The sequence below is a fragment of the Perissodus microlepis genome, chromosome 4 (genome assembly GCF_051167445.1).
Source record: "Perissodus microlepis isolate ML-2025 ecotype Zambia chromosome 4, ASM5116744v1, whole genome shotgun sequence".
Lineage (NCBI taxonomy): Eukaryota > Metazoa > Chordata > Actinopteri > Cichliformes > Cichlidae > Perissodus > Perissodus microlepis.
In genome coordinates, this window is record NC_140464.1 from 13,033,584 (window position 1) to 13,056,614 (window position 23,031).

Sequence of the window (23,031 nt, forward strand, 5' to 3'; positions counted from 1 at the left end):
TACAATTTGAAATTTAAGGATGGCCTTAATTAAAATCAACACGCAGAGGCACAGCAGTTTGAAAGACAGAGAGATCTGTTTATTTTCGCATTGTTAATAATCCATAATTATACTGCCTATTGAGTACAGCAACAATATGTCTTTACATATGAAAAAATATGTATTGTACCAGCTCAATGCAGAATTTCGACTGAGCATTATGTAACTTAATAAGCTTCTGAGTGACTTCATCATGCAGCTGTCGAAACTGGATGTTTGATCAATGGTCACGCCTTTTTTCAACTTAACTTAAACCACAGATGTCTCAGATCTTTGTTCTGAATCTATGGCTGGCAGACCAGTCTCATTCAGCATTACTGTCTGTATTACTGGTTGCTTCAGTTCACTCTTATGTATGACATACACAGCCCATTGTTAGGCAGATTAGCATAGCTCTAATAACAAAAAGCAGCTGGAGCTACCTGTATCTGTCGGTAGGTAAAAATACACTGGAAATAAATGCGCTCTCTGTTTACACAGGATCACTCACGAACACACTGAACCCTCTGTAAATAACCATGTTATTGTGTTCCTAAAGGCTATTGTGTGTCAGTGTCTTGAAGCGTGCACACTCTAAGAGGTTACACGACACAGTTGGGTTATAAAAGTGACATGTCGGGCTGAACCTAAACAAGGACGATAGGACAGTTATGGTAAAAAGTTGCACACCTCTGGTCAGTCAATTTGTAGTTTTTAGTTGGATATAAAGTCCGGTTTAGAGACTACAGAAATGCAGAAATTTCTTTCCCACAATTTAGTGAGGACTATGTTCTTACTGAGTGTAATAACTGTAGGTAAGTGCACCTTACTTTTGTCAAAGCTTATCCTACAAAATATATTGTAAGAGGGAGCAGAACAGTGAAAAAGTGTTGCAAAAAGTATTCAAACTTATGTTCAAACTTTTCTCCAATTTTAGAACATGTGCATTCATCCAACTGCACAAGTCGCCGATGTCTGAGTAACGTGTTGATAGATAAAAATCTGTTGTCGCAGCCACAGAACGATAGCTGCACTCACGAAGTCCGAGTGCCAATATTAGAGTACCAGACTCTGGAAGTTGTAAGTATGAACTTTTTGTAGTGGAGCTAATTTAGAATATATTTTCATTTCTCCATTTAGACCTCTTTGGTGACTCTTCTGTATGACAGTTCTTTGTTACCTAATTTGTTTTCAACAGAACACAAAGCAACTCCGTCTACTAATTCTTCTACAAGCCTCGATCGTAAGCTTCAAAATACTTTTTAAAAAAGTAAAAAAAACAAACAAACCCCAAAACATTATTTTGAAAAAAATACATTTTGATTTGAAAACACAGGAATGGGAAGATCCTGAGTTGGCGTGGGACACATCGGTGTACAAGTTTGATGAAGTAATTCTGCCAGTAGACAAAATCTGGACTCCAGAGCTCCTTGTAACAAACGCGTAAGTTTTTAGCAATCACTAAGTCAGTTCAAACAATGGCTAAAATTCTTCTGAGACATCACTTATCTCTTCTGTGTAGAATGACATCAACTCTGAAGCACGGCTCTGCTAATGTGCTGGTGTACAGTAACGGCACAGTGAAGGACGATCTGATCATAAATGCAGAGGTGGACTGTGAAGTTAACCTGTTCAACTATCCCTTCGCTTATGATGTGTGTCCTGTTGCAGTACAAGCCTGGGGCACTGACAGTAAGCTCAGCAATTCGCTAATATACTACATATGTGATCATTTCTGAGATGTGTTTTATAATGTCTCGTTTTCACGTACTTTTTTTGGCCATTTGTATAAGTTGAAATGTAAAATTTATGCATTACCATTTGAATGGAATTGTAATAATTTTATCAGTAAGATAATCTCATAACAACACCGTTGATCACCGTTTATGATCAACGATCATAAAAGTATAACATGGAAAAAAGCAGGGTAACTGCAGTTCTTCAAGGTAATACAATATAACTTAATTCATTGCAGGTCTTTGCTACCAGTTTTACTGCTTTTAATTTGTGTCTTACAATATTGCCAAAAAGTCGCTCGATTACTGAAAAGAAATGATCTTTATGACTCTATTTTAAAATAAGCAATCTCAAAGCAGACTTAATTTTATTCAGAATGTGGTACAACACTGACGTTTGGTGAAGTGAGACTAACTGATAATAGTCACGGAGACTGGCAAACGGTGGCTGCAATACTTCAGAAAAAACGAGATGACCGCAATTACATCCAGGTAAGTTCACCCAGGCCTGCCATTTGTAACTAAGGGTACTGCAGTGACTGTCTAAGAGTTAAATTCATTTTTATACACCCCCCCTTCCAGCAGTTAAAAACTAATTAGACTAAAAATAAATTAAATGATTATCATTGTGTTTTTTAAATTCCTGAAGTTTAGAAGACATAGCCAGTGTCAAAAAGCTTTGTTTCGGGGCCTTTACTGCAGTGAAAAAATGTGTCACTGTCCAAAAATGAATGAATCTGGCTGTACATAGACCCACTTTCTTTCATGGGGGGGATTTGCTGGTTCTCTTGTCACATATGATGGTGACCCAACATTTTTTCAACAGCTAGGACGAGCAAAGAAAGGACTTATCTTATTAACTGCTGCATCCTTAGATAACGTCCTTTTCATCTTTAAATTGAACACTGGCTAACATTTATATACATAGGTGGAAAAAGTGTCAAGTGTTACAAAGATTCTTTCAAAAATGAAAAGCCACTTACTTTATTTCCTTCTGCTATGTTTTCTGTTATACTCCTAAGGTGGAACTAAAACTCAAACCTACCAACCCGTTCTTAACATTGATGCTGCCCAGTTATTTGATCCTCTTTGTTGATATAGTCAGCTTTGCTCTGCCACTGCGAGGTGGAGGACGCAATGCTTTCAAGGTCACCCTGGTGCTCAGCTTCACCCTGTTTATCAATATCCTAAATAGCCAGCTTCCTGGAGACAGTGAATGCAGCCCAATAATCCGTGAGTCATGTTACAAGGAGAAACATGTGCACAAACAAACCGTATACATGGCCTCACACTGGGTGTTAAATAAAAAACCTGACTAATTTGTTTGTGCTGCAGGACCCCACTTCTGTATTTGCCTGATCTTCTTGGTTGTGAGCATGCTGGTGTCCATGCTAACTACTAGGCTATCCCTAGAAGGCCAACTGGTTTTCTGCTGTTGGTCCAAAGGATCAGCCCCCAAAATTACAGAAAACAAGGAACAAAATGAGGATGAGGGTGAGGAAGACTTGACTGTAGAGCAAATCCTGCAAATATTGAAACTGTAAATTGTTACTATGTATGAGGTGTCTTGATGTTTATTGAGGCTTGATTTTTTTTTTAGTAATAATGGCATAACCTATTCTAACTATGATTTCAATCCCTCCAGAAACTAAAGCGGACATTATCACCATCCAGCCGAATGGCTCAGAGAACAGTCGAATACTCAGAAAAGTGGCCAAATACTTGGAAACTCATGAGACCAACGAAGCGGAAAAGGAGAGACAACACAAGTTTGCCGACATGTTGGACAAGACTTTTTTCTGGATCTATTTCATTGGTGGCCTTGGATACCTTGTTATTATGACTGTAATAATGTTAAATTATAAATGTGAAGTTAACCATTTTGATTTCTGGTATAACTGATGTGCATTAAGAGCTGCTCTTAAAACCAAACTACATTTATTTAAAGCTAAATCTTAGGGTACATGTCAGCTGCAATGACTGATAAAAACCTCTGCATGTATGTATTAGATTAGTTAAACCACACTGTCACTATGATATGCTAATTACAGATGTCTACAGATGTGTGCAAATGTGTAGTTGTACTGTGTCTTTGGGTGTTTAGCAAAAAAGATGTTATTGCATACTTCTAAAAATAAGAGAAATAAAGACATTTAACTTTCACCATGAACTAAAAATCATTTTTAGGGTTTCTTTATTGTGATTATATCCACATATTTACCAGATCTGCTAAACCCAAGTGTTCCTTTGTTGCCACCAAGTGGCTGAATGATTCACCTGCAGTCTGGCGACTACGTTATTAATCGATTTTCCTCTTTGACATATTTTTTTATGAGATTAACTAGTAGCTGGACTTCTGTTTATCTGCACAACACTACTAAATTGTGAGGATGTTCATATTTAGAATTTGGGACGATATACAGTCATCAGGCACATTATTAGGATACAGCTTTCAAGTACTGGGTTGGGGTTTCTTTTGCCAGAACTGCCTTATTCATGGAATATTCAACACAGTGCTGGAAACAATCTTTAGAGTTTCTGGTCCACATTGACATGATAGCATTACATGCTGGCTGGAGATTTGTCGGTTTCACTTCAATGGTGAAAATCTCTCCTTCCAGCACGTTCCAAAGATGCCCTATTGAGATTGCGATCAGGTGACTGTGCAGGCCATTTGAGTACAGTGAACTCTTTGTCATGTTCACGAAACCAGTTTGAGATCATTTCAGCTTCATGGCAGTGGGTACTAAGGGACCCAAAGTGTGCCAAGAAATGATCCTGTATACCATTACGCCGCCACCTCCTTGACAGGAGGCAAGATGAATCCATACTTTCATGCTGTTTATGCCATATTCTAACCTAGTATCGGAGTGCTACAGCAGAAATTGAGACTTATCAGTCTAGTCAATCGTCTATTGTTCAATTTGCATGAAAATTGTAGCCACAGTTTCCTCCTCTTAGCTGGCAACAGTGGCACCTGGTTTGGACTTCTGTATGCCTTGGTGATAACAAGTGGTTATTTGTTTGACTTACTGTTACTTTTCCTTGCGCTAATGAGCAGCTAAGAAAGTCAATACCTATTTCATAGTTTTGACATTCTTATTGGTGGAAAGCACCACAAGATAAGAGTCCCTGGCTCTATGAAATCTGATGGGTCACATGATGAAATCTCATGACACATACAAGAGTGTTTTAAGAGAATATAGACATGCTGAATCTTTCCTAAGCCTTTTAAATACTTTATGACGAAAATAATATATTTGGACTACCACAATCGTAAGATTCAAATTTCAACCCAAAAATGACAGTAAACCTTTATTTTCTTATTTACCATAACATATAATTTCCCATAAACATACCTTAACAAAAATGACCAACTTTTGTATAAATTTACATCTAAACTGCAAAACACTTTGTCTTTACAATACCCAATATCAAACACCATAAAAAGGGTAGGTAACAGGTAATTACATACATTTTCCCAATAATGCACAGTAAAATGTATTTTTCCATGAGGCTACAAAAATGCATGAGTTGTCAAAGGCTACAAAGTGGCACACCCTCAAGATAAAAGGAATGATTTCCTTATCCAAATCCTCTTCTAAAATCCTGGAATTTAAACCACCCATGTGCTGTGAAAGAAGACCAAACACCTTTTTTTTTTAATAAGAAACATGCCCATCCAGCAGCTGACTTCAAAAACTTTCTGGTTGCTTCGTTGCCTTTGATTTAAAAAAAGAAAAAAAAAAAAAAAGAGGAAAATATTAATGTAAAAATTCATTAGACAAACTACAGAAAAGAAGGGCTAATGTCTGATGATTCACATACCCGTTTAAGAATCTGGACACCGAGATAGTTCTTTGCCATGTTTCTCAGGTTAGACTTTCCACCCACCTTGCACCTGACATAACCATACAGGTTTGCCCATTGTAAAACCAAGCCCAATATTACCACAACCTGGAGGAAACAAGAAGTAGATGTCAGCCAATAATCAGCAGCTATTTAAGTTGTCAGGAATGTGTCTTACGCGCTGAAACTCTAAACTGACCAGCCATTTAATATTAAAGGAGAAGACAGTGCTGAACACAAACAGGATCCAGAAAATGGGGCACACAAGAAGGCCGAGCCAGAATACCCGGGATTCTGCGCTGGACTTTGTGTTTTTGCTGTGCGTCTGTTAAGAAAAGTAGACATATTTAAAGATATATATACACGTTATATCACCATCAGTCAAATGAAAAAGGAAGATGTCACATCAATCTGTGCACTCTGTCCTGTCCACCCCATGATTCAGTGGCTTGTAGAACCACTTTTAGCAGCAGTGAGTTAAAGAACTTGAAGTGATTGTTTTCTGGATGAGTTTCTCACAGTGTTGTGTTGGACTCTTCTTTGCACCATTTGCTTCAATTCATTGAGGTTTTCGAGCTCTGAGTCTTTTCTTTGTGTGGTGTAGATCTGCTGTTGTGCTTAGGATCATTATCCTGACATATGGACCAATTTCAATACTTTGGCATCCAGAGGTGTTCACAGTTGACTCACTGACTGCAAGGTGCACAGGTCTTGTCAGTAAGAAGTATATGTGGTGACATGTTGAGTTTGGTTTTCTTTAAATATGTCCAATGAACATTATTCCTAAAGACTTGTGGTTTGTTCAGATGGCCTAAGATACCAAGATACCAGAGAAGAGGTTTTTCTCTCACAAAACCTTCCAAATAAGCCACACAGTAATTCTCTAAACATGTTAACTGAGGCTGTAGAGTCTAAGATGTTGCAACGAGGTTGCATAGTTTAGATCGCATTATATGATCTGACCTTGGAGTGAATTTGCTGGCATGGCCACATACTAAAATCAACAGATCAGCAAACTACCAACAGCTTTTTTAGAGGTTCTTACACTTGCTGATCAATTAATCAAGTACATTTGATTTAAAGCACTTGGATGTTTCTTACTCTTTTAATTCCAATGGAAGCAGTAAGAGTGTGGAAACTGTCTTTTTTTAGGTGACTGTATATTGTGGCTGTGTATGTACATTTTCCCTTGTTTTTCTGTTTTTCCATCTATAAGCTGGTGGTTTAAACCTTTCATACCTGATGTCTGTGAAGGTTCTAAGTCATCCAGGTCATTGTAGTCTAAGGAAGCGGTCCCCAATCTTTTTTCCGCGACGGACCGGTTTATGTCCAACAATATTTTCATGGACCGGCCTTTAAGGTGTCATAGATGAATACAACAAAATAAAACCAGTACTGGTACCAAAGAAAAAAAAGATTTATTCATAACACATGGGAAAAGACCCAGGGAAACCGGGTTAATGATAAAAATGATTCAAAAATAATGCTAAAAACCGATAAAAACCCTGAAAACCATCCAAGAAGCTTCTTCGGCTTCGGTGGAGAGTCACAGATTTTTAAGGGGGCTTAAAAACTTGTGACTCTCTTAGAACAGAAGAAGCTTCTCGGATGAGAGGTGAAACATCTTAAAGAAACTTAGAGAAGTCCAGATTCTTTTCTTTCCAAGCTCCTTAGACCCATTCAAAGCTGATTAGTTCCTACTTGCCTTCTTTGACTCAAACACCCAGTGGCTCTTCCCATTTTCATCCACTTGATTCCACCATCGAAGACCCACCAACAATCTGCCGGATACATTCTAAAACCCACAAGGTAAGTTGTCATAATCTTTTCCAGATGCATTTAGTAATTTTTTTCTAATAAATGATAAAGTAAAAAGATAAAAAATCTCAATGCAATGGTAAATGGTAAATGGCCTGTATTTATATAGCGCTTTACTAGTCCTTAAGGACCCCAAAGCGCTTTACACATCCAGTCATCCACCCATTCACACACTGGTGATGGCAAGCTACATTGTAGCCACAGCCACCCTGGGGCGCACTGACAGAGGCGAGGGTGCCGGACACTGGCACCCCTCTGACCACCACCAGTAGGCAACGGGTGAAGTGTCTTGCCCAAGGACACAACGACTGAGACTGTCGGAACCAGGGCTCGAACCGGCAACCTTCCAATTACAAGATGAACTGCCAACTCTTGAGGCACGATCTATTCCCTTATAAAAAAAAATTATGCGTGGCAGCTACTTATATAACTGCATTTAGCCCTGTGGTGAAACGTTACCCACCTTGACAGTCCAGAAGTCACATGATAGCAGAAGTATGATGGTGACCATGCAGACAACAAAGCGGCCGCTGAGAATGTCACAGAAGAGATAAACCAAGATGGCACTTGTTCGGAAGAAGAGATGGAAAAAAGACACCAGAGGATGTCTGAAACCCCCAAATGGAGAATTTAGTCTTCGTGGTTAAGGGGGTTTGGGCTAAAAAAAAAAAAACACATTAAGTGCAACATCTTACCTCATTTTGGACCTTTTTGTCTGGTTATTCTCATCCTCTTCTCCAAAAAGAGGGGCATCCTGAGTGTCCTGAAACCAGAACAAAGTTAAACACACCGAGAAAAGTACCTGCTACGGCGCTTTACTCTTATTTGATAAATATTAAACAGTCTAAAACGCCTATTTCAAAAAATAATCTCTTCTAAATACTGATACAACTCAAATTTAAGCTCGATCACCTGTCTCTGCATTTTGGCACCAGAAATCTCTACTTCCTGGTGACGTGTAGTAAACAAACCCGTGTGCTAAGGACCCCGCGAAGGTGTGGCTTTGAATTTGCCAGACACAAAGGTAAGCACAACACTCCCAAATACGTAGATTATCCGTTTATGTTTTAAGCTTGCTGTATTAATAAGTAGCCTACCTGCTGTACGGGCTCTGGGAAAGCGTTTTCTTTGTTGCGTTTTAACTTATTTGTTTTGTAATTTTTAAAAAGGGCAGTAAGGGCAAGGAACTCGAGAGGCGAAAGCTAATTGGTCATTACACTACAACACCGGCGCGTGTCAGAGCAGGTGAGTCGTCACAACTCCCTTTACAGTCACTGGGCCAGTACAAAGGTAACGCTGGGATGTATTTATTCAATTATCATGGCATCTATAATCTATCTATAGTCTTCAAACAGAAGGGCGTAAACCCCCCAAAACTAATGCAGCCAGTGATTTGACATAAAAAGTTCTGTATTTATAGCACCATTTAAATCGCTAGTGAAGCTAGAAATGTGAACATTTCTGACCGATTCTTTTCGTTTGTGTGTGTGGTGGTTGGGAGATGGTTTTTTTCATTCGTTTTTTTTTTCTTAAGCTATACAGGAAAAGACGTGGGCAAAGCAGATCTGACTAGTCGTGTTTATTGTAAGGTCTTCACTGCTTTCAATAGGGCTGTGCGATATGACCAAAATCTCATATCCCGATATAAGACATCTATAGTCCCGATAACGATATAAATCACAAAAATGTAACATTTTCTGTAAATTCTGTGAATCTCGGGCAGCTCGACTTGCGGGAAGTGTTTCCAGCTGCGCGTCATGTACCTGGAGTCGAATGTTTTAACAGATCCATGAAACTATACATTTTAAGACATAAGTTGTAAAGGTTTTCTTTGTGAGTATTTATTACACGGCGTGCTGCGGGGAAAAGCCTGTTCTAACGTTTGAGTCTAAGGTTTATTTTTTAGCACCTGGCGGCTTTTTTACTTCTCATCCGTAAATAATCTTCTCTTTCGTGTGATTCAGTTTATTTTGAAAAATCTCAACAGGCTCTTGAGCTTTATTGTGAAAGGTTTATGTGGAACATAAACAAGCGGACACGATGCTGTTACCGTCATTGTTGCTAACCACAAGGCATAAAAACAGGGGCTTGTCCGTCCATAGTATGGTTATATTAAATATAAGAGAAAGAGAGAACTTTAAGAAATTAATATAGCCACTACAGTGACCATCAAAACCATGAAAAAATATTGCCGTAAACAGTTTATTTTGCGACACCACGAAACAAACGATAGCGTAAAATGAAACGATAGACGTTTTTATATCGTCATCCGATATATATCGTTATATCGAACAGCCCTAGCTTTCAATGGTGATTTCAAAATAATACACCACTACAGTGTTGGCTGCTTATGGTTATGGTTATGACAGCTGGGATAGGCTCCAGCGTGCCCCCAACCCTGAAAGGATAAGCGGAAGCGAATGGATGATGGTTTGGTGAGTACAGTCAGAAAAAAATACATTTAATGTTAAATTAAAAAGCCAATACTATTTAGTTTACAATAAATAAAGGGGGGGGGGGGGAATAAATGAGAAACTGAAATAATAATAATTACTTTGACATTTATATTGTAAACTTGAATTAATAATAATAACAACAACAACTCTTTTTTTTTTTTTTTTGCTTGTTTCTTTTTGTGCATGCGTTTATTTTGTGCTTACATGCCTGAAGTGTAAATCAGTTAATACAAGATCAGAAACAAAAACAGTTCTGAAAACATTATAAATACATGTGCATTTTCATACAAAAAATAATCAGATACATCTTAGTGGCTGTATTCATTAGTTAGTTTTGACTGAAATTTGTAAAGAAAAATCATTGGAACAAACCACAGGTTATAAATGGTTTAAGTGTCCACCCAGTCAGCTGTACGAGTTGCACGCTTCCATGTTATGATATCAGAAACACCTCAAAAAGGTTGGCAACCGAATGCATTCGGTAAAAGATGCCAAAAGGAAGTCCCACGTTTACAACAGGAGCCCATACGTTGAATTTGTAGAATTCAGTTTCAGTGGTGTGGTCAAACTGAGGACGAGCACCGAATGCAGGCATGATCCACAACTGTAAAAAATTAAAAAAAATAAGAGAGCCTTAATATTTAGTGAATTTTTAAAAACCATATTTAAGGCAGCGAGAGACGAGGTACTCACAATGATGTTTCCCATGAGCAAAAACATGCAGACCTCCTTCAACACTTGTCGCTTCCACAACAGTTTGTATTTGTACTGTATCTTGTCGCCTTGCAGGTTATCTTCTGGCATATCAGGGCTTGTCTCTGTGTTCGTGTTTGAGCCTTCGTGGTTGTTCATGTCATTGCTGGGTTCCACCACATAAGGATTTACAATCACAGATGGTTCCTTCACTTCGTGAAAAGGCACCCGATGCAGACCTTCAATGATGAAAAAGTTCTGCAGGCCAAGCTGGATCACCATAATTATGGCAAAGGACAGATCGAGCCCATTCAGGGGGTCTTTGACTCCTGTTGAAATCATGGCTATGATACTGAAATAGCTTATGACGAACTGTCCCAGTGAGGCTCCGACCAGCAACCCCACATCCAAGTTGCGTGTGGGACTTTTTTCTGACACGTGTTCGCGGTCATCAACCCTGTAAATCATCATGCCGATCACAGTCACAATAGACATGAGGCTCACTATGACTATATTCATGACAAAGTGCATCATCAATGCTTCTTCTTTGGTTTTTGCATCTTCATTTTTCATTTCCATTTCATATGCAATGAAGGTCGCCAGCCCTGCGATCACTAACAGGATTCCAAAAGTAGGACCAATATATATGCCTTTAAGACGGAATTTGATTTTGGCGTGGCCATGTTCACCTACTAATCGACCCACGTTTTTCCACATGATGTAGGCCATAGCAGATGCAAAGAGGCTGTACTCGATATTGAAAGGGTACAAGTAGTAGTAGGCAACCTTGAAGATGCTACATGAAGAATGGCTGCACTTACACTCGTGGTCTCCATAACTTGCTGTAAAACATGAAACAAAAGAATTATGTTGTGGTTTCATACCGACTCTTTTATCTAGTACAATTTTTTTTAAACCGCTTTAATTACCTCTACTGATGTACAAACTTCGCCCAGTGAGTTTAGTGATGTTGTCCAGATTGGTGGGAACTAACGTTTGGTGAACAGACTCCTCAGCAACTGCAGTCATCCACAAAACCAGATTTGTGGAGAGGGTGAGCATCAGCCCACAGCTAATATTGAGGGATAAAATGAAAGGTAAAATAAAACAAGGATTAGATAGTCCAACATAAAACATATCAGATAATACCTATGAGTGTAATGTTTCAGGTTATTGTTATAGTTTCAAGCTAAATCCTGATTAATCAGCATGGAAATTCTTTTTAAAGCAAAGAGTTTCAAATCTAAATCTTAAATATAAACTGGTTCTCTTACTTCACTGTTATAGGAAATGAACTTCCTTTGAGGTTTTTTTTTAATCGTTTTTTAACTAAAACAATTCACATTAACTTTTTCTACACCTTTTAATACAGATGGTAACTACTGGTTATAGCCTCCTTTTAAAAAGAGACCTTTAGAAGGTCTGGGAATCATAGACAGTGAAAAGCATAATTGGTGGCTGCAGCATTTCCAGTATAAAGTTACTCTGATATTTTTCACAGCTTCTTGGACAACAGATTTACAGTAACTAGGTTACGTTCCCTGTATCGAAATAGATACCACCCGGAAGTACAATGATGAAGAAAGGGGTAGGAAATATCTTAATTACCTACCAAGAAATGTTCTTTTGTAGCTGCACGCAGTCTTTGGAATGGACCCACAAGAAGTATGTCTACAAATTGATTTTACAGTTATTACAATAATTATTTTGCAACCATCAAGACCAGATTAGATGTAGTAAGGAGCATTTTATTATTCATTTCTACCTGCACAAATATGAAAACAATTTGCACCACGGGAAATGCAACTTTAACTGCAGAACCACAGTGGAGGTATCCCACATAGCTGGCAATCTTGAAAATATCCATGATAATGCTGAGGACTGCAAACAGCACAAGTCCTCCTGGAGGAGCAAAAAAGAAAGAAGATGTAGAACGGATGAAAAATCGTAAAACTACCCAATAATACTTAAACTGAACTGAACATTTACTCACCCCTGAGCCATGTTGGCCCAGCGTGGGCATCCTTGTAATTGACAGCATTTTTAATCCTGGCTGTGTAGATGCTGTAATAAATCATCCACATGGAGGTAAGCAGGAGGATGATGATGAGGAAAATCTGCAGGTGAGGGGCTTTGATATTTATATCTTCATAAGTACTCCCGGTGACCAAGACACTGCCCAGGATCAAAATGTTTACACATATGATCCCAGATCCCATCCATCCCCAACTTTGGCTTTTTTCCTTCCCAACTTCTGCAGAAGAGATCTTCAGTTCGGGTTCATCCTTGCTTCCCTCCTGACCAGGTGAATTTATGTTGTTTGACTGGTGGACCTCCTCTGTTTCCTTGTCCTGGGCCATCATTCTGCAAGGTTCACATTGATTTCCCGTGGTCAAACAGTTAAACTCGTAGCAAGAGCTGATAGACATGGCTACTCTCTCTGCTCACAGGTGAGTTCTCTGCTGGATTTGTTTCTATATAAGACAAGACAGGTTTAACAGCCACACCCAGTCTTGGTTGCTATTAGTAGAGTGATCCTGCGCAAAAGAAACTTTTCCACGAATGCCAAATCAGCACAATTTGGCCTTTTTTTTTTTTTTATCTAAAACAAAACAAATTTTTAAATCAACAAACAAAATTCTATTTCCACACTTCTGGCTTTACACATAGTGTGTACAATAATGTGTTCAAAATCAGAAAAATTATCTCCTGCAGTTAAAATATAACTAGATCAGCTGTGCTTTTTTCTTTAATTCACCAACAGCATCCCATGCCATCTAAATAAAGAATTACAACAGAGCAGGTGAAAGAATTGTATAATATTATTTAAAAAAATAGCGCTTATCAGAGAGAAAAATCAAGCTCTTGCCCTGATTTTACGAAAATCAGGACATGAGCTAAAAATGGTGAAAAGTTACTGGATACCTGTAAGCCTACCTGTCTCAACAAGATCCTATGAGCAGTCTAGACAGTCACTGCATTTATATGCCCAAGAAAACACAGTAGTATGATCTACAAAGAGTCATAAATATCAATAAATCTGCTACGAGCAAAAAGTACTCCAAACAGACTGTGTTTTGGACTTAATGTTTCTGTAAAGTTCAAAGGATGTTTCCAAGAATAAGACTTGTTTTCTCACAAATTCCAAAGAAACTAAAAAAAGGAACTGGTTTATTTTCTCATAAACAGCTGTGTTTTGATATTATACAGTACATTTTATTGTTATGCAAGGTATGCTATGGGTGTCATGGAGTTTTACTAGCATGGCCACAACAAACAGAGTAGAAAAAAAAACAAATGGTATGAAACAATTTTTTGCTTTAATGCTTTCGAGGTTTTATGTTACCTCTTTTTTTCTGTGATCCTATTGTTATACATTTATTTGAACCCACTGTAAGGCAGCAATAATCCATTGATGTCTAAATGGGTGCAGGTTGTATTAAGTGAATATCTTTTTTTAATTCAGTGCTTCAAGTTGTTTCCATTTTTTAATCCTTTTAAATAAGCGATCTACCTGTCTATTTTATCATCTCTATTTTGTCATGGAAGTTTCAAGTAGTCTGAGTAGTCTTACTGAGAGCGTGCATACTTATGCTGCAGTTTTACGCTTTGCAGTGGGGTGGGGCTGAGATTTGAGGTACTTTTTTGCAGCAATCCTTTGTATTTATGAAATCATTCTTTGTGTGCCATGCATTTTTCTAACTGGAGATTTAAAGTGAGAACAATAGTTGATTCAAAAGGACAGTGACACTTCTTGTCTTCTGTGTCCACGTCATAATGATGCCTCTCATGTCTCTGATTTTTTCCAATTTGAATGAAGTTGATTACATTGGATTGAGATTTATCACACACCATGAAAAATGAGTTGAAAAGAATAACGAGAAGTCGAAGAGATGTTAAAATATTTTTTATATTGATATTTATTTTAAAGATCCAAAATGGCACATTTAGCAGAGTGAAGCACGTTTTGTCTTTGTTTCCTAACCAGATGGAATGTGGTGTAAAAAATTAATAAAAACATCAGGAAATGTTTCCGTTTCGGGTTGGATTCTTTTTTTCCTTTTCTTTTTAGAGCCCCAAAGATGTCATCTCAGTTTCAGACCACCTCGACCATCAGAAGCACTGATATCTACTCTGTGTCACTGTGTGCTTCGACATGTTCAGACTGCCACTTCATCTCCGCACCATGAATGACGGGTACCACGAAGCTGCTGGGATGATTTCCTGGACCTGCTAAAGGAAGCAACTTTTAAGGATCTCTTCTGGATACGGATGGCATGACACTAATTTTATGGTCTGCGTTATCAGTTGTGTTATCAGGCGATTGTGGCAATGGGTTGGTAAGGATTTATGAGAATGCGTGTGCAAAGTGATGAACAGCCACAAATTTTACCCATGATATAAAGTGATCTACCATCTATTTTATCGTATAAATTGTGGCAGATGTTGCACATGATCGAGATCCGTGTCCTCACCGAAGTTTCAACTGAGTAGCATGACTGAGAAACGTATGAGGCAGCATTGCCATTTTCATTCGGGTGGGGCTGAGATTTGAGGTGCTTCTTTCTTGAAACACTCCTTTGTCCTAATGAAATAATTCTTTGTGTGTCTTGCTTTTTTTTCTTCGAAGCATAAGGTTTAAAGCATGAATAATACTTTATTCAAAAGGTTAAACAGTATTAACAAATCAACTAAATCTTTGTCCCCTGTGTTCCAACTGCTATGAGGTCAATAATTTATTTGTTTCCAACTTTAGTGTAGTTTAGTGTACTTATTTTATTTATTTTTTTAAAGCTAGTAGATGTAATAAGATTTATTACTCAATTTGAAAAATGAGTAAAAAAATAATAATAAAGAAAACTTAAAGAAATATTAATAGCATTTTCAAATATCACAATACAATAAAGAACCAGGGCAGCTATTTTTTTTAGCAGAGTAAAGCGTGTTTCATGTCTTGTTCCCTGACTTGTTGAATGTCACTTTAAAAATAAATAATATATCAGCTGTATCTCTGTTTGGGAGAATTGGGACCTTTCGGCCACCGGAAGCACTGTACTGCAGCGCGTCCTTGGATACCACCGACGCGTTCTTCACTGCGGTCTGTGTCTGATCTGACCAAATGGTTCTGAGTGAAAAGGGGGGTAAACTGCCCCCTTAGCCGCTCAGCTACCATTGTGTACCCACACGAAGAAGACGATGGTAGCAGTATTGACGCGTCGGAATGGGGTCGAGCTGGGTGACTTAATTGTGCACCATGAATGACAGATACCATAAGGCGGCCCGGGATGGCTACCTGGACCTACTTAAAGAGGCAACTCGGAAGGATCTCAACGCGCCGGATGAGGATGGCATGACACCGACGTTATGGGCAGCTTATCACGGCAACCTGGAAGCTCTGCGACTGATTGTGTCGAGGGGGTGAGTATGATTTATGAGACTGTGTGCGCAAAATGATAAAGGGCCATAAACATGACGCATAAGCCCGTATGTTTCTGCAGAATTTGACATGGCTGCTTAAACTACGGGCGTTTTTGTAGCACAACCATAAAATGTTTACACTTATTACAAGACTTTAACAGGCACTAAAATAACATTAAAACAATGTTTTTCTTTACTGTAACCTAATTTCAGTCTCACCAACAGAAAATAGCCATGTAGATATGCTGTTAGGCGAGGTCTTAAAAATATAGAGGCTGCCTTTTAATATGAATATATTTATAGCGTAGTAGCAGAGAAATCCACAAAATCTGAATAAACCTTATGTCTTCAGATGGGGGGGATCTTAATATTCTAATTTAGACTTTAAATCTTTGTTTGATAAGAACAAAACCTCTTTAAACAGATAATTTAGACAGTGGCCTTGTTTCTGTGGAATTTTGGCTGAGGTTCAACATCCAACATTGTGATGCCACTTTAACCCTTATTATCCATCTATTTTCAGGTCACACACAGCTTTGAGTTTCAAATAACAGCGTGTGTTATGTGTCATGTTCAAATGAAGCACTCTACCATAAATTTTAAAAGCTCAGCTCATGACACTGCTCAAAGTCATCTCATGATGTGGAGATGTTATTTCATGCAATGTAGTACAGAATCAGAGAATTACATGTAGAAAGAAAATCTATTTTGTCCTATAACAGACGTGCATGATTCCATGATGATAAGATGATGCAAGTTCCTTAAAACAGAGTTTGTCTTGGACAGTTTGCTGTATTCTCTCTGTAATATTTTCAAAATGTAATTCCAGTGATAGAAAAATAATTATCGAATTAATAGCAAATTAGATCATATTAGGGAGCTGTTGCGTCTTTGGCGGTGTCCGTATTGAGCAAAATCCACAAATGTGATTGGTGTTCACATGGAACAGCCCATTTCTCATTACATCTACTTGACCTGTTTTGCATCCTGCCCCCCCCCCCCCCCCCCCCCCCCCCGCCCCATCCTCCCAAATGGGGCCATTATGAATTTAAAGTGTTTCTGAAACGTTCTCAACAGCAGACCAGACACTATCATCTGGTGATAGCGGCTAAGCACCTCTGCTAATAAGAGCATATATAAACTACTGATTGACATGTGATGCTAAAATTAAACATCAAATCCTGCAATAATTCAAACCCAAGAGACCCCATTATATAAGATAAGTCTAATGCTGCCTGACATGCTTCATGGGAAAGATGCCTCCTCTGCCATATTTGGCAAGTATATTACAGATGCAGTAACATCAAACTGTCACAGGGAGTAAAGATGCAAACAGCCCATAATGTCATAAAGAGCAGATGAGGAAAATGTGAGCTCTACTGTAATCATCGACTTTACAAGGACAGGTATAAATTACATACATAAAGCTATCAAGTTAGATGGCCCCTTACTGCAGCTACTGTATGGTATATAGAGTATAGAGATTGTAGAAGGTTCTAAGTATTTTATCTCAACGTGCAACCTGAATATCTAATTTCAATTTATCTTTTCACCTGAGTTGAAAAGATAATGTTGTTTCAGTGTTTTACAGCACTATTAATGATGCCTTTGTTTAATCTCTGTTTTATTGTTACTTTCTGAGTGGTTGGTGTTTACACTCACTCATGCAAACTGACAAAAGTCACTCTTCACATGAACTCAAATAATGCTTGTTTTTAAAGCTGCATATTTAAATCTATTACAGTCCATAAAGGTGGTGTGATTTGCTAAATTAAGTAGCTCTGGGAGACTTTGTACATACATTCCCAATGAAAACTGTGCAACAGCAGCCATCAATAATACAGCTTCACTTCAACAGTAGTTTCATATCCTTGGTATTGGAGGAAATGGATAAGATACAAGACAGTTCAATAAGAATGTAAATACAGGAAGAGTGATGCCAGCAAAAGACTGTATACTTTTTAAAAAATCCACAGAAATAATAGCCTAAAATAAATTTACCTCGGTTTAGGTGTACTGGGCACACATAAGTTGTGCATTATGAATACATGCTGTTTTTGACCAGTTACCAGAAAGTTTCTTCATGGGATGCTAGTTTGTAAAAAATGATGATAATGAGCTCTAATGTGCGTAATCGACCTGTGGTGGGGTAGGAAATGTGCAGGGGCAAAAAAAATGAAAATTTGCCCTCAAAGTAATCTAACTCAGCTGTAACAATGTGTTTTGTTCTGTGGACTTTAGTGTGACATTGCCATTCACGCGCTCATTCTTTTTACAGTTTCCTGTAATAGGATACAGGTAGTGTAGCTGTGGCACCAGCAAGCTTGTGGTCATATTACAGACTGACAGCAACATTACAACACAGATAGAGGTAACCCTAAGGTCGTGGAATGTCAGTGAAGGACAATTGTTTCTTTTAAAGGATTCATTTAATTACGGTGCTTCCACTGTGGAAAAAAGAATTGATCCATTTTTCAATTGATCAAAACTACAGAAGATCAGCAGTTATTTGCTGAAACTTAATGTAGTTCTTAAGGTTTAAATGATTAAAAGAGGTCCATTTAACATCCCGTAATTGGCAGTTCAGTGGTGAAATCACGGTCAAAAATCACATAATTACTCACAAGTGAGATATCTGAACACTAACCAGAAAGAAAACATCCTCTACCTCGTTTTTTTTTTTTTTTTTTTTTTATTAAATTAGTTAAATATATTGTGTTTTACTTCATCTCATGTCTTTTTTTCTCTTTTTCATTAACTTGTGAAGCACTTTGGTCAACTTTGCTGCTTTTAAATGTATAAAAATACAAATGACACTGAATTGACATTGACATATTTTTGAATAAGAATGTCCAAATAGTCAATAAATTACTTTCTAAATGTGTCTACACTTTTCTTGTGACCTTCAGGGGAAACCCAGACAAGTGTGACATATGGGGGAACACGCCGCTCCACCTGGCAGCTGCCAATGGTCACCTCAACTGCCTTTTCTTCCTGGTGTCTTTTGGTGCCAACATATGGTGCTTGGACAATGACTACCACACACCTTTGGACATGGCTGCCACGAAGAATCACATGGATTGTGTCCGCTACCTGGATTCCATCGCTGCCAAGCAGACAAGCCTTAATCCTAAGCTGGTCAGCAAGCTGAAGGATCGGGCGTTTCGTGATGCTGAACAGCGAATCAAAGAATGCATGAAGATGCAGAAGAAGCACCACAAACGTATGGAGAGAAAGTTTTACAAGGAAGTTTCTGAGACATCTGCATCAGATGTCATGAGTTTTTCCAGCTACACAAGCAGCTCTCTTAGCCACAAGCTGCTCAACTTAAACACAGCCACTGTCAGTGTGCCATATTCCCAGGTTTGTTATTTGTAATTTGTTTTTTTTTTGTTTTGGATTGTTGCCACCTAGAAAGAGCTTCTTCTCTTAATTGCAAAGCCTGAAAAGAGTAAGGAAAACCTTACATGGTCACTGTTAAAATGCCAACAAGCTGATGTTCCTCATGTGAGCAGTAGTCAATACTTAGGCAGGCCTAGCGGGTTTGGTCAAACCTGTCTTATGTCCTTCTGTGTTTCAGGCCTTGCCTTAGATGTAGAGTCCCAAAATGTCGGCTAAATCATTTAAAAAATGAATCTTTCCCTACGTCACTCAACCTTTTAAATACTAGTTTTAGATTACATTCGATTACTAGGTTAACTCTATGAATTTAACCGCAACATTTTTTTCTTTTTGTAGAATTTAGTTCTCAACTCTATATTTTTTCATGCTTTTCCAGGCCTTTCCCTGCCACTGGCTTGAACTGCTGCTATACCTGTTTAGCCACAGACAAAATATGTTACACTTTATAAGGTATAAGCCACTTCAAGTGGTGAAAGACTGTAAACTGTATGTAAAAGATGGATGTAACCACCATGAAGTCTTCTGCTTTTTGATTCCTCACCGTGAGCATTTTGACTCCTGCCACGTTGGTGCTTTGTAGCCAGAAATGATTGTATATGAACAGGATAGTGTGCTAAAAAAAATATGTAGCAAGCTTGGTTAGCTGCCACTTTAAACTGGACAGGTGCAATGTGCATGCCTACTAATTGGTGACAAACTGATAAAATTCTAGAGTATCTTGAAAAAAAAAGACAAACTTCTTGGCTCGTCTGTACCTCCAAAATGTTGTCTTCAGATTTTTTCATGAAAAACCTTCAAAAAGCTGCAACAACACAGGTGAAGAAAACCAGACAGCTAGCTACCCCACCTGTCTGTTAAAGTTGCCACATCCCTAACTTTAAGTCTTAGCAGTATCTAGATGGATTACTTATGGATGGATTGGTGAAACTGTGCAAAAGTTCATGATAATCCATTCAAAGATGTCAAGACATATAAGTAAAATTTACGTATTGCTTTGGGGAAAGCTATCAGTAGTAAATACAATGACAGTCTATTTCAATTTGCATGGAAGCACATCCAAGAATTCAAAACACATATACCAAGAAAGGATGGCAACAGTGTGAAAAATATCTACCATAAATAAATCAATTAAAATGTGTTACTACTAATGCAGAATAGACACAAAATTTAAGAATATTTGTCTCAAATCTGAAAAAGCTTTTAAGATGGAAGTCTTTCATTTCTGATGTGCGCCTCATTGCTGCATTCTTACTATCCTATCAGGCAACTCTCCATGCCACAAGCCGAGGGAAGACAAAGATCCAGAAGAAGCTGGAGAAGAAAAAACAAGGAGATGGCACCTTTAAAATCTACGAAGATGGTAGGAAAAGTGTGCGCTCCCTCTCTGGACTTCAATTGGGTAATGATGTCATGTTTGTCAAACAAGGGACTTATGTCAACCCAAAGGATCGTGCCCGGCGCAATGTTCGCGACATGTTTCCCAGAGACAATGACGATGCCATTTCACGTGCCATGAGTGAGCCAGACCTCCATGGACCAGATGTGGACTATTCTGAGATCAGCACTGATTCTGGACACGATTCCCTGTTCAACCGACCCGGTCTTGGCACCATGGTGTTTAGGAGGAACTATGTGAGCGGAGGAATGTTTGACCTTAGAAGTCACGATGCAGCCAGCGTGGCCCGTTCAGGCAATAATGTGCGTTTACGCAGTCGTTTGCAGCAATACCCAAGTCTAGATGAAGACAGCATTGGCAGTGCACGCAGCCTACAGGAGAGAAATGTTGAAGAACTGCCTTGGGAAGAAGTTGAACTAGGGCTGGATGATGATGATGAGCCTGATACAAGCCCTTTGGAGGTCTTCCTCGCCACCCAGAGCATGAACGACTTTTTCTCCATCTTCAAAAGGGAGAAGATTGACCTTGCAGCGCTGTTACTGTGCTCCGATCATGACCTTAAGAGCATCCATATACCCTTAGGACCAAGGAAAAAGATCTTAGATGCCTGTAAGAGACGGCGAGAGACTTTAGTTGAGCCTGACTACATTGAGGACACAGAATTGTGAGTGTTGAGATTTTTTGTTTCAATTTTAGTTTCTTTTTTTTAAAAGGGACAATGCAGTTTAACATAGTTCAGATATGAAACACTATGGAGCATGAAACTGATGTGCTGCACATATAGTGTAGAGCTATTGCTAATTTCTAACTCTATTTGTAGCTATTGCTGTTGTTCTACTACTTTAATAGATCAGCTACTGCATTAGTCTTGATGAATCTTAGATATTTTTTTCCTCCCTAATGTTTGGTCTTTATTAGTAAAGCACATACCTAGTTGTGACTAAGGTCAGATGACTGCAAGTCAAAAACATCCCATCCTGAAAAAATGCTTGTCTGGTCTGCATTTTGCTATCATCAAAAGTATAGCTGAAATAATCAAAATCAATCTTTTAGGGTATTCAGTCACATGCCAGAACACAAAGACAAAACTATGTTTCTGGACTTTTTTGTTGTCTTATTGTTATAGCTCTTGAGAGAATCTTTCATTTTACAAACATTCATTATTTTTCTTTCTTTTCTACAGATAATGAAAGATGTGGTCACCCATCCTGCTGTGTGCTCATCCAGCCTTAAAGGTTAGTGGAGCATTGCAAAGTAAATGTCACATATGGGCTGGATGTTAAACCCAAAAGGACACTGTCATGATGAATATATCAAGCATGAGATAAATCCTTAACAGGATTCCTTTACTGTGTCTTTTTAGCTCAGGATGATCACTGAAAATATCTCTGTTTGGTTTATTGGAGTTCCCCGTGCTGCATGGTTTCACAAACTGAAAGACCCTTATCTGAGTGTAGCACTGTGCACATTGTATGCCGTTTGGCACAGTTAACAGAGAGATGATTGTGGGGTCTGTGTCCCCTGAACCTTTTAACCCCCTCGGGGTGAACCTGGACCTCATGTGCCTGCATTGCTTGTGCCTGTGCATTTGCTGAAAAGCGTATGTTGTTAGAAATACACTAGTGTGATTTCAGCTGTAACAGCATTTTTAATAACTATTTGTAACTGAAGTAACATTTACTTGTATTCGTATATTTTGTCTCTGTATATGTTTACATACAGACAGCCACGTCAGGTCTAGAGTAGCCCACTGGTAGTGAAGGCCAATCCTTTGTTGTTATTACCACAGTATTTTTTAATAAGTGCATACTACACTGTAACATATCACTGTAGAATTAGATTAAAGCGGGATCATAAAATTGTGTTTTTGTTGTTTTTGTTTACTCTGAGTGCTTTATATTAATGTACCTTTGCTCAGTAGCACTTTAATGTTTACTATCTGAACTTTTGTAAACAAATGTAGGTTGAATTTACTCTTATTAAAAATGTTTTTAATGATGTAATTTGTTTAAAGGGTGTGTGCATGCACTACTTCTTCTTGCTACATAACATTTCATCTGAACTCAGAGTGACACTGATTGCAGAAAAAACCTCAGTTACATAATGCAGAGCATTAGCTCTAATGAGTGAGATTGAGTTCATGTGTGATGTCATTTTTCTGGGAATGCCCATTCATTAGTGAGATAGCTTTGACTGATCACTAAACATCCTGCTTTAGTCATCTCCTGTTTACAGTTTGCATTTG

The 23,031-nt window shown here is 38.3% G+C and overlaps 4 protein-coding genes and 1 long non-coding RNA gene across 9 annotated transcripts; 3 read left to right on the forward strand and 2 right to left on the reverse strand.

The window, feature by feature from the left end:
• The first annotated feature begins 665 nt into the window (after positions 1 to 665).
• LOC146388502 (ligand-gated cation channel ZACN-like) lies at positions 666 to 3,912 on the forward strand. Of its 2 annotated transcripts, XM_084925851.1 has the most exons (9): positions 666 to 833; positions 956 to 1,098; positions 1,217 to 1,261; positions 1,355 to 1,461; positions 1,541 to 1,710; positions 2,131 to 2,246; positions 2,777 to 2,987; positions 3,090 to 3,248; positions 3,400 to 3,912. In XM_084925851.1, exons 1-9 carry the CDS (start codon positions 770 to 772, stop codon positions 3,654 to 3,656), a joined length of 1,272 nt encoding a protein of 423 aa, XP_084781977.1. In that variant the 5' UTR covers positions 666 to 769; the 3' UTR covers positions 3,657 to 3,912. The 2 variants fall into 2 exon arrangements, with proteins under 2 accessions (XP_084781977.1, XP_084781976.1); XM_084925850.1 differs by having other exon boundaries at positions 1,217 to 1,461.
• Positions 3,913 to 5,056: 1,144 nt separating this feature from the next.
• Positions 5,057 to 8,416, reverse strand: LOC146388503 (Golgi apparatus membrane protein TVP23 homolog B). 2 transcript variants are annotated; one of them, XM_084925853.1, is made up of 7 exons: positions 8,334 to 8,416; positions 8,117 to 8,184; positions 7,885 to 7,951; positions 7,309 to 7,398; positions 5,803 to 5,928; positions 5,583 to 5,711; positions 5,057 to 5,476 (listed from the first exon to the last, which is right to left on the reverse strand). In XM_084925853.1, the coding sequence occupies exons 1-7, from the start codon at positions 8,343 to 8,345 to the stop codon at positions 5,450 to 5,452; spliced, it is 519 nt and encodes a 172-aa protein (XP_084781979.1). In that variant the 5' UTR covers positions 8,346 to 8,416; the 3' UTR covers positions 5,057 to 5,449. The 2 variants fall into 2 exon arrangements, with proteins under 2 accessions (XP_084781979.1, XP_084781978.1); XM_084925852.1 differs by having other exon boundaries at positions 7,885 to 8,029.
• A 24-nt stretch (positions 8,417 to 8,440) lies between these two features.
• Positions 8,441 to 14,974, forward strand: LOC146388504 (uncharacterized). The gene is made up of 3 exons (XR_014800047.1): positions 8,441 to 8,666; positions 10,667 to 13,020; positions 14,643 to 14,974. It is a non-coding gene; the product is annotated as an uncharacterized LOC146388504 (long non-coding RNA).
• On the reverse strand, positions 10,048 to 13,149 carry LOC146388505 (proton channel OTOP2-like). Of its 2 annotated transcripts, XM_084925856.1 has the most exons (6): positions 12,564 to 13,149; positions 12,336 to 12,472; positions 12,183 to 12,241; positions 11,500 to 11,642; positions 10,571 to 11,412; positions 10,048 to 10,481 (listed from the first exon to the last, which is right to left on the reverse strand). In XM_084925856.1, exons 1-6 carry the CDS (start codon positions 12,997 to 12,999, stop codon positions 10,311 to 10,313), a joined length of 1,788 nt encoding a protein of 595 aa, XP_084781982.1. In that variant the 5' UTR covers positions 13,000 to 13,149; the 3' UTR covers positions 10,048 to 10,310. The 2 variants fall into 2 exon arrangements, with proteins under 2 accessions (XP_084781982.1, XP_084781981.1); XM_084925855.1 differs by having other exon boundaries at positions 10,048 to 11,412.
• Positions 14,975 to 15,531: 557 nt separating the features above from the next.
• Positions 15,532 to 22,789, forward strand: ush1ga (Usher syndrome 1Ga (autosomal recessive)). Of its 2 annotated transcripts, XM_084925859.1 has the most exons (4): positions 15,534 to 15,988; positions 18,898 to 19,351; positions 20,654 to 21,450; positions 21,970 to 22,789. In XM_084925859.1, exons 1-4 carry the CDS (start codon positions 15,825 to 15,827, stop codon positions 21,971 to 21,973), a joined length of 1,419 nt encoding a protein of 472 aa, XP_084781985.1. In that variant the 5' UTR covers positions 15,534 to 15,824; the 3' UTR covers positions 21,974 to 22,789. The 2 variants fall into 2 exon arrangements, with proteins under 2 accessions (XP_084781986.1, XP_084781985.1); XM_084925860.1 differs by lacking the exon at positions 21,970 to 22,789 and having other exon boundaries at positions 15,532 to 15,988; positions 20,654 to 21,454.
• The last annotated feature ends 242 nt before the right edge of the window (positions 22,790 to 23,031 follow it).

Excerpts from the sequence above, each read along its gene's own strand:
- LOC146388502 (XM_084925850.1), top strand. The coding sequence starts at position 770 with ATGCAGAAATTTCTTTCCCACAATTTAGTGAGGACTATGTTCTTACTG. Across the intron at positions 1,462-1,540 it reads GAGCTCCTTGTAACAAACGC|AATGACATCAACTCTGAAGC; the intron begins GTAAGTTTTTAG and ends TCTTCTGTGTAG. Across the intron at positions 2,988-3,089 it reads TGAATGCAGCCCAATAATCC|GACCCCACTTCTGTATTTGC; the intron begins GTGAGTCATGTT and ends TTTGTGCTGCAG.
- LOC146388503 (XM_084925852.1), bottom strand. Across the intron at positions 8,030-8,116 it reads ACAAAAAGGTCCAAAATGAG|ACATCCTCTGGTGTCTTTTT; the intron begins GTAAGATGTTGC and ends TGGGGGTTTCAG. Across the intron at positions 5,712-5,802 it reads CCTTTAATATTAAATGGCTG|GTTGTGGTAATATTGGGCTT; the intron begins GTCAGTTTAGAG and ends TGTTTCCTCCAG.
- LOC146388505 (XM_084925855.1), bottom strand. The coding sequence starts at position 12,999 with ATGTCTATCAGCTCTTGCTACGAGTTTAACTGTTTGACCACGGGAAAT. Across the intron at positions 12,242-12,335 it reads TTGTTTTCATATTTGTGCAG|ACATACTTCTTGTGGGTCCA; the intron begins GTAGAAATGAAT and ends ATCAATTTGTAG. Across the intron at positions 11,413-11,499 it reads AAGTTTGTACATCAGTAGAG|CAAGTTATGGAGACCACGAG; the intron begins GTAATTAAAGCG and ends CATGTTTTACAG.
- ush1ga (XM_084925860.1), top strand. The coding sequence starts at position 15,825 with ATGAATGACAGATACCATAAGGCGGCCCGGGATGGCTACCTGGACCTA. Across the intron at positions 15,989-18,897 it reads CGACTGATTGTGTCGAGGGG|GGGAAACCCAGACAAGTGTG; the intron begins GTGAGTATGATT and ends TGTGACCTTCAG. Across the intron at positions 19,352-20,653 it reads TCAGTGTGCCATATTCCCAG|GCAACTCTCCATGCCACAAG; the intron begins GTTTGTTATTTG and ends CTATCCTATCAG.